This window comes from Vicia villosa, linkage group LG5, assembly GCF_029867415.1.
Source record: "Vicia villosa cultivar HV-30 ecotype Madison, WI linkage group LG5, Vvil1.0, whole genome shotgun sequence".
In the NCBI taxonomy this organism is placed as follows: domain Eukaryota; kingdom Viridiplantae; phylum Streptophyta; class Magnoliopsida; order Fabales; family Fabaceae; genus Vicia; species Vicia villosa.
Window position 1 is genome coordinate 53,986,784 of NC_081184.1, and position 10,283 is coordinate 53,997,066.

Consider the following 10,283-nt stretch of genomic DNA (forward strand, 5'->3'; position numbering starts at 1 on the left):
AATGCAATCCTCTTGATAGTAACATTCTCTTTGTCTTCTTAGTACAAATTCAACATAACCGAAGTTTTGGTTGGTTTGCTACGAATTTCAGCTGGATCTTGAATTATAGTGTTTCAGAATTTTTCTAATTAAAAAATGTTAACAATATTAGTATTTTAAAATGCAAAGGACTTGAACCAAAAAAAATGTAAAGCACTAACATAACAATGTTAGCTAAAATTAAGTCAAGAATCTGATGGGCAGTTTAGCCTTCCTATATAATAAATAAACTTCATAGTTATTTTTTAAACTAAAGTGGTTTTTTTATCTGTAAATAAAGTGATTTTTAACAATTATTCGGTAACAAACACTGCAGCAATAAAGTATAGAAGCTAAGTATTATTATTACTACTATAATTACTCTTACTCCTATATACGCATCTAACATCAACTTTTAATACTGACAGTAAAATAACAAAATGGCCAAGCATGGGGCAGTGTTTCATACCTTTGGTGCCTGTAGTTTAATTAATAAAATAATGAAATGATAAGTTGGTAGAAAAAAATACACACAAAGTTACCAAAGGCATCAAAGACAAAGGTATCAGATCCTAACCCGGCCAAGGATGAAGCAAAAATAAAGCAGACATACTCAGACAGGATGAGTCAAAGTTTAAAGCCAGATAATAAAATTAAAAAATGAGGATTCCGTATAGTTTGGCTTCAAAAAACAGACACGAAGAGTTGTGTGTAAATGTGACTTACATGTTTAATGCAACATGAAGTACTGAAGCCAAGTTATCATTAAGTATTAACATGATGAGTTCTAGCCAAGGGTCTAAGGAAAATTATTTTCTCTGTCACTATTAAGTATTAACAATGGTTTACATCGCCTGCATCTCCATAGTAATGTGTTCATTGTTGTTAGCTGAAGATGTCTCGGGATTTTCCTTTTCGTCAGTAGACTTCATCTCTTGAATGGGAGGAGGGTTTACAATGGTCATTTCAGAAAAACTATTGTCCGAGAGCCTTCCCTTCATCTCCCTGTGCTCCTGACACAAGGCACACCAGTGCAAGCAGCAGTGCACACAGCATGCATTACAAGGTGAATTCTGCAATCATAAGGTTCATGTATAAAAATAAAAGGAAAAAGTTAGCAAAATCGTTTATAAGTATTATTGATGAAATTTAACCCTTTTGTGACATTCTCTATTCAATTCAAATTACAACCATTGCCCGGGTTGGTAAGTTCCACCTAAAATTTGGGAGCAATTAAACTAAACCACTTTATTTTTTCTCCTAATACTCATGTAATAGGTGCAAAGTATTCACCTTTCTTTAACAATGACTAATCTCCGCCAGAAAATTTGAAGGCATACAGGGAGGGTAGTCCCCTCCCAACTAAGTTTTTCTGTTAACATGAATCAGGATTCAAACCCTTAACAATGAGTGAAACCTCTACCATAGCACTGATGGCCCAGAACTTTCTGAAGTTTAAGAATTTAATACCAAAACAAGAAAGAACAACCAGCCAATTACATCAGATAAGAGCAAAAGATGAAATGTAACACAAAGTTAGCACCAGTTTTGTAACATTGGAAGAAAGAAAATGAGAACACCAATTTATTTTCCAGGATTTCATAGTAAGATTGAGTAGAGACCAGCAAGTCTATCATTGTTTCCTTTCCGGTTAAATAGTTCAAAAAACACAAACATGGTTTTATGATATATTAAAAAATGTCATGTCACTGACTCACTGCATAAATATATACGTTTGGAGCAGAACAGAATCACGCAGGACAATTTTTTTAAAAAATGTCTCTCCAATTGTTGCATTTTCATATTGGTTCTCAAATTCCCACAACTGAGTTACTTGCTGCTGGTGTTGGAGAAGCTTCACAGATCTATTGTGAATTGCTTCGTTTCCGTGCCCAGATGAAAGTTTTTGATATAGGGGGTGGTTTGGGAATAGATTATGAGGGTTCAAAGTCTGTTGATTCTGATATATTTGTTGCTCATGTTTTAGAAGAGTATACTGCAGCGGTTGTTCATTCTGTGAAGGATGTATGTGATCGTCGGAACGTGAAGCAGGCATATATATTTCAGCAGCTCCTTACTAGTATCTCTACGGCCAATATACCTCCTCCTGTGAGCATTTTCGAAACCCAGGGTGCTCCAATAAATGGAGCGCAAATTGAAGCTACCAAAGAAAGTTCAAGGCCTGAAAGACCCGTGTTTATTAAGAGAAGTAGTGCTCAGGCTGCTGCACTACAACATAAGAAACCGACTTCTAGTGTTCACGCCCAAATTATAGGTGGACCCGCAGTAAGTTCACAGTTTATACTGAAGCAAGAAGTTTCTACGGCATCGTCAAAAGGCAGTACTCTTAAAGCAGGTGATCGGGTGAAGTTTGTTGGTGACTTCCCTTCTACCGTCTCATGTCCTCAGTTCTTTCCAGCTCCGGGATTTGGTCTAGCCCAATTCAAAATAGCTCAAAACATGTCTCTCTTGCTTCAAGTGAGGATTATGTTTCAGCACTTTCTAATGTCATTTGTGCTAAAAATCTTCTCAAGTTTACTTTGCGTCCCTATGTTAATCTTGGGTTGGATAGATCTTTTATTCCAACCAAAGTGTCTTCCTCAGAAATTATCGATGAGTTGCTGTTAGAAATTCCAGAGGTTGTGGAAGCAGCTCAGCATGTCAGTCAGCTCTGGAAAGATTTCAGTCAGACAACGGAGGATTTAATTCCCAGGCGTGATAACAAGATGATGGTTGAGGAGCCAGGGTTGTGTGAAGATGGTAATGCCCCCGCTTGCTTGGAAAATATAAGAGATGACTTGGAGATAGTGCTTCTTGGAAGTGGTTCATCCCAGCCATCCAAGTATCGAAACGAGTCCTCAATCAGTTGTGACATGAATGATTCCACTTCCAGTTTCTGTACTTCTTTAATAAAGCCATCACATGATTTGGTTAAAGCTGAAGATCAAAGTTTAATTGGAATTGTTTCTCCCAAGCAAAGTCACTGGTTGAAACACAATGTTGATAACAGTTTTTGTTTCTTAACTCCTAGGGCCTTAGAACAAGGTGACAGAAGATTGTTTGGTTTCCCAAATGGGATGGAAACAGTTATCAGTTGCAAAGGCCATCAAAATTCTAACTTGTTTACTACAAATCTGGATTGTTCCCCTTCTTCAGGGACTGTTACTAATGAGTCCTATAATTATCCCAAATGGCAACAGGTTTCTTTTAAAGATTCAAAGTTTATTGTTGGTAATGAATCTGATAATTCCCATTTGAGCTACTTAATATTGGTTAATCATGAGAAGGTTCGGAAATTTCTGCAGCTGATAGCAACATTCATCGGTGGTTTTGTGATGGCATTTACCAAAGGGTGGCTTCTTACTCTTGTTACTCAATGGGATCCGGGAACAATATCTCCACTCTCATATTTATTTTCGAACCTTGAGGACAAGGTTCATGTGAACCCCGCGGCAATGATAGGGAGATTAATAGAATAAAGTATTATTAGTTAAATGAGTTTTATTAGTATTTTGATGTATTGGTAGTTTATTTTAGATTATGATGTTTTCTAAAATATTCTTAGGATAGTTTGGGCTTTAATTAGTTATTGGGTCTTTAGTTACTATTCACTACTACTATATATATATATATATGTAATCATTGAGAGATGAGAAAATGATCAAACGAAATGAAAATGTTATCTTTATTTTAGTTTTGTATTGTTCTTCCCCTTTTCTATTACAAACCCTAGATTATAGCTTTGATAGGAATAACTTCCTGTCATATTTCTCGTAGAGAATATCTGATTTCATCTTTGATGTCAACTACTTGTCCTAATGAAAGAGATTTACAGCACATGTACCTTCAAGTGATATTTCTTCTGTAAGGTTTGCCGAACTTGACCAGTGTGAATGCCACACATCCACCACGTAAAAAATAAACCCTCATATATGAGACATGTTGTCCCCGGGTCAATGCCAGAAATGAAGGAGGTTGCAATGACAGTGGCTAAAGCCAACGAAATGCCGCCTTCGACAAAAATGGCATGACAAATACATGGCCTTGTCCAAGGAGTGTTGTCATCCCTGAGGCTCTCTACATTGCGTCCAAATAATACACAGGGACAGAAGAGTCCAGTCAAGCCTGCAATGAAAGATGAAAAAATATAAAAGGATGGGAGCTTCTGCTATAGCATGTATACTGTCACTGTATTATGAAAATCAAGTAGAATTTGAGAGTATTAACATACAACTTTCACGGTCCTCTACACATCCAAATATACCAGTCATCCAAGGTTCATCTGCAGGAGGTGCATAGGTTTCAGGTAATGGCTGTCTACATTCAGGGCACTTGCGAACAGCCAACTGCAATGTTTCAAAGTTCATAATCAAAGGTATATCTGCTGCATAAAAAACTCACTCAATCTAAAATATGTACCCAAGTTTGAACATTTAAGTGATTTTTTCTGTTAAGACTGAGATCCACAACAGAAGCATTGACATTTTCTACAAATCGAAATAAAATTAATTACAAGGCAGGTAATGGGGAATTATTAGTGAAGTTGATTGGAATGATCATTTTGAACATAAGTATAATCAGGTGTTCTAGATGCCAAAAAACGGTTGAACATAAATTTGCAAGTTAATAAGAAATGATAGATCTGGAAAGAGAGATAAGAGAATCAAAACCTGAGGAACCTCAATTGGTTGATTCAGTTCACCGGGGATGATATCTTCGACGCTGGTTTGATTTTTAGATAACTTGACGTAACGCGATTGATTCGTTTCTTCCATCTAACAAACACAGTTTGGATGATGAGAGAAAATGGAAATCGAGAGGATAAAGGGTTCAACCTGGATTGATGACAATATGAGATTGTAACGGAAATTTAGGACAAGAGAAATCAAACTGTGAAAGAATCAGAAATGAGAAAGAAAAGTAATGAATTCCGGAAGACAAAGGAAGGAAGCAAGGTGTGCAACAAGAGTCAACTATAATGTCAATTACCCTTTTGCTTCTACTTACGCCTATTTACTTTTTATTTTATATTTATTTACACCTATTTACTTTATATTATTATTATAAAGATTTCTATAATCTCTAAATCACCGCGTAAAATTTCAATTATGTTGTTTATTTCTCTGTAGATTACTTTTGGAAGTACTTTTTAGAAAAAAAATTGATTTCTTGATAGGTATATTTACGGAAGCTTAAAAAATATCCTAAATATTAAGAAAATTCAAACTATTTATTTCAGTAGATCTTTCGGAGATGCATCTACCGAACATATGTCTTAAAAATAGAGTGTTGTACCTACAGAACATTCTGTTATATTTTGATGTTCCATTTTTTTAAACTCTAAACCCTAAACCCTAAGGTAATGGAAAATAGTACACCAAAAACATTATGTTATATTTTGATGTTCCATTTTTTTAAGAATAATGCTATACTTACACCCCCAAACTTACACCAATACTTACACCAAACACTGTTCACCGTATTTATACGGTGAACAGTGTTTTTTAAAATAAAATAATAATATTTATAAAAAATATTTTTTTATTTTTAAAATTATGAACGACACTGTTCATGTAAGGACGTGCATTAACCAACTTCAATACTGCATTAACCAAGTTTTTACACTGCATTAACCAAGTTTGGTGACTGCTAAAAATCAATTTTAATACCTGGATGTTGCATTAACCAACTTCATTACTGCATTAACTAAGTTTTTATACTGCATTAACCAAATTTGAGTAATGCTATTCTTACACCCATGAACAGTACTTTCCAGTAGTCATTAAATTTGGTTAATGCAGTGTAAAAACTTGGTTAATGCAGTAATGAAGTTGGTTAATGCAACATCTAAGTATTAAAAATAATTTTTAGCAGTCATCAAACTTGGTTTATGCAGTGTAAAAACTTGGTTAATGCAGTAATGAAATTGGTTAATGCACGTCCTTATATGAACAGTGTCGTCCTTAATTTTAAAAATAAAAAATATTTTTTATAAATATTATTATTTTATTTTAAAAAACACTGTTCACCGTATAAATACGGTGAACAGTGTTTGGTGTAAGTATTGGTGTAAGATTGAGGTGTAAGTATAGCATTGCTCTTTTTTTAAACCATAAACCTAAGGCAATGGAAAATAGTATATCAAAAGAATACATCATATACATTGTATAAATTGCACTATAATTTGATGTTCCATTTTTTAAAATTCTAAACTCTAAGGCAATGGAAAATAGTACACCAAAAGAATACCAAAAGAATACATCATATACATCATATAAATTGCGCTATAATTTAATGTTCCATTTTTGTTAAAAATATTGGAATTTAGAATGTTCCGGAGAGATACATTTACGAAACACTTTGTTTACGCTTCGGTAGATGTAATTACGGGAAATTAATTTTTTTTTAAATGCTTTCGGAAAAAAAAATTTGTCAAATCAGTGTTGGTGGCGAGAAATTCTCAAATAAAATCAATGGTTTGCCTCCTTATCACTCATCTTTTTAATATAAAGAATAAAGTCTATGCGTCATAGCAAATTTGGATAAAAATTCTAATTATATTATTAACAATTCGCCCTTACATAAAGAATAAATAATAATAATAATATAATATTTAACTAATAATAATAAAAATGATGATAATAATAATAATATAATATAATATAATATTTAGTTATCATTATTATAAAAACTAGTTAAAAACCCGTGCTGTTATCCGGGTGCATTTTTTATATTGCGTAGTATTTTATGAATTTAAGAAAAATGAGTACTAATGACCTAAATGCATATATAAAGTGAAAATGAACATATTAAAAAAAACTACACTAATGATTAATAGGTATATATATTAGTTTTGAATATATATAAAAGCCAGTTTTGCCAAGTATAAATATATTTCAAGGGAAATGTGGTGGCAAAACAAATAAATTGGATTGAAATAATTAATAAGCACATATACATAGGCAGATAAAATAGAGATCATTTAGTTTAAAACAATAATTCACAGTATTGGAATAATTCACATTACTTGAGTTGCCCCATGACTATTATTACAAAGGAAAGTCTTTTTAGAAGGAAAAAAATATGAATTGGAATAACAACCAAGTTTTCCCACAATTGTCCACATAGATAATTAATCTTGAAATCCATTGACATTGCCTTCAATTTTACTGCATGCAGTTACCGATACTGGAAATAACAATTAGTTACTTTTTATTATTTGTAATCTAAGATAGCACCAATAGAGAGTATAGATGATTTGTCAGAGTCAATCAATAATGATGATGTTAGTAGTTGTTGTTAGTATTATAATATAGTGTAACCATCTATTAAAACTCTAATATTCATAAAAGTGATGTGGTTAAGAAACTTTATAATTGATGTAACAGTAGCAAGTGTGTTAAATGTAATAGTCCACTAACAAACTATTTTTTGAGGAGAATGTGTTATTCAAATTTTATTGAATTCCAATCATCAAATATTATATTGTCAAAAAGTGGTGTTCTCTCTAATTGTCCAAGGTATCAGAAATATAGTGAACTACATAATAAGTAAATATGGGCATAAATGAAGCTAATGTTGTTATAATAGATTGAAATATGGCTGGAAGTATAGTGAAGCTCATAAATGAAGCTGACATAATAGATTCAGTACAGTTCTAAATCCTCCAAATAAAATGCATATTGACACCCTCAAACAGTTATAATTCCAAACAGTTTGGAATCATTAAGGAGAAAAAGGGTGCGAAGACAATATTGCATCAAAGAAACAACAAAATTGACTATGTTCTAGGCATATAATTTCAGACTTTTGCGGTGGCAACCTCAGAATTATGGACATATTAGTAAGCTATCAGGCCTTGGCATAATGGAAAAATACATGGCAAGATAACAAAGATGAACATAAGTATTTCACCAAGAAAGTAGCAGATATTCAAACTTGCATTATAAGTACGACATCGTAATAAAGATGCACATATTTAGACTTGAATTGTGTCTATAAGTACAAAATGTATGAGCTACCTTATCAAATACACAATGTTGAAACTAACCTTAATTGTGAAGAAATGTAATAGTGTGTGGTAATAATAATGAAATATAAAGAAAGATACGATGTAGTAACTAACCTTCCTTGTAGATATGAGTTGTTTAATAGACTTCAATTTTTTTGCTCAATATATGATCCCCATGGCAAGTAATATTTAGTTTAAAGTTGTTGTGTCTTTGTTAAATTTTGGATGAATATAGGACTAAGTTGCAAGGAAAATACATTCCAGGTTAACCTAATAAAAATCAGCTAACAATATTAGCATGAAGCCTATATTCATTTAAATTTGGAAAACAGAAAATATTATAAAAGCAATATTGGAGTTTTGAATTCAGCAAACAATATTATCATCAAAGCCTATATTCATTTGAGCTTGTAAACATAAAATATTATAAATGCAATATTGGAATTTTGAAATCAACTACAAATATTTTCATAAAGAATATATCCATTTAAATTTGGAAAACAGAAAATATTATAAAAATAATATAGGAATTTTTTGAAAGTGGTCATTTTTAATTAAATATTCTGTATCAGATATGGCAACCTTAATAACTCAAATGAGTTATCCTTGTTCAATAATATTTCACCAACTTAGTTAGTATTCAACGATATTGTGTGTTTGGACATCTTAACATAATTTGAGTATGCTAATTATCAACTTAGTAGCAGTAGAAAAAGGACAGCGTGCAATGTACCAGTCAACCATGATTTGTGGCAAAAGCAACATTATTTTAGTACTTAATGACTTTACACCATAAACTATATTGTAAGTTAACTGAGTTGTCTAATAGAGTAAAGGATATACCTAAAATTAGGTAGAACAACATGGCAAAAGCTTCTTTTGCATTTAAGGATGAGTTCACATCGACTTTGAGCACAAGCCTCCAATGTTGCAGACTATAAGATAATATGTATCAGTTGATGCAGACAGATACAAAAAATATCAATAGTTCCGGTTCCCAATGCTATAAAGCAAAAGCAGTGGTAATCTATATGCTAAGATGATGTTTCAAAAGCACAAAAGGGTATGGCCTTGCTGCACCATTATCAACGGAAAAAATTGTCATATTTGGTAGCAAGTATGTAGGACTGTGTGTGTTGAACAAAATTGACACCGTAGCTATAGTTTTAGCTGTAACAGTAGCCCATTTATCTCATTTGCATATGTTAGTCAATGTTGTTTGTATTCATAATATAGTGTAACTATCAATTTAAAACTCTAGTATTCATTAGAGTGATGTGGTTAAGAACATGGAAAATTGATGTAACAGTAGCAAGTGTGCTAGATGTGGTGTTTTCAAAGTGTGTTATATGTGGTTAAGTCCATGGAAAATTTATGTAACTCTATTATTCAAAGTTTTTATAATTTCCAATCATCAAATAGTTGTTTGTCATATACTCACGGTTTTCAGAAAGTGTCATATATGGCTGGAAATACAGTAGACCGCATAATAAGTAAATATGGGGCATAAAAGAGGCTAATGTTGTTATAATAGAATGGAAAATGGGAGGAAATATAGTGAAGTTCATAAAATAAGTTGAAATATAGATTCATTACATAAATCATAGTTGATCAGTTAAGTAGTACAAGTTTGGATCAATCCTCCAAAAAAAGCATATTGACAACCTCAAATAGTTATAATTCCAAACAGATTGGAATCATTAAGTACAAAAAGGGTTACGAAGACAATTATCCAACAAAAAAAAGAAATAAGTTTGTAGACATAGAACCCCTCACACTCCTTCTTTATATGCTTGACCTTTCTTCCAGGCTTGACCTTTGTGGCAGACTGTTTTGGAGTAAGCTCCTCAGCATCAATAAGGTTATTGACTGGTGTTGATATAGCAACCCTTTTGGCAGGTGTGCTACTGGAGCTTGCAGAAAGACTCCAAGTATGATTAGCAGCGGCAGATGGTTGAGCATACATTAACAGTTCAATAGAAAGTGTCATCTAAGGATGAGATAGAAATTAGATAAGCAAGTATTTGCTAAGAGTGAGTAATTCAATATACGGTATTAGATTCTTACAATTGGTTCTTTTGGAGGATTAGTTGGGTGACAATGTGAAATGTTAAAAGCACAAGCATTTGAGGTATGTTGGTATAAAACAGTACATGAGAATCGCATAGAAATTAGTAACCAATGTAACGTACGAAAAGTTAAAAAAGTGTCTTTATTCAACAAATTGTCAATGTGAGCTGGCCAAACTGATCAA

General features: G+C 32.6%; 1 protein-coding gene across 1 annotated transcript; it reads right to left on the reverse strand.

Annotated features, from left to right (window-relative positions):
* Positions 1 to 643: 643 nt before the first annotated feature.
* On the reverse strand, positions 644 to 5,011 carry LOC131601664 (cell number regulator 6-like). Its single transcript, XM_058873529.1, has 4 exons — positions 4,689 to 5,011; positions 4,250 to 4,364; positions 3,863 to 4,143; positions 644 to 1,091 (listed from the first exon to the last, which is right to left on the reverse strand). Exons 1-4 carry the CDS (start codon positions 4,791 to 4,793, stop codon positions 864 to 866), a joined length of 729 nt encoding a protein of 242 aa, XP_058729512.1. The 5' UTR covers positions 4,794 to 5,011; the 3' UTR covers positions 644 to 863.
* Between the last annotated feature and the right edge of the window lie 5,272 nt (positions 5,012 to 10,283).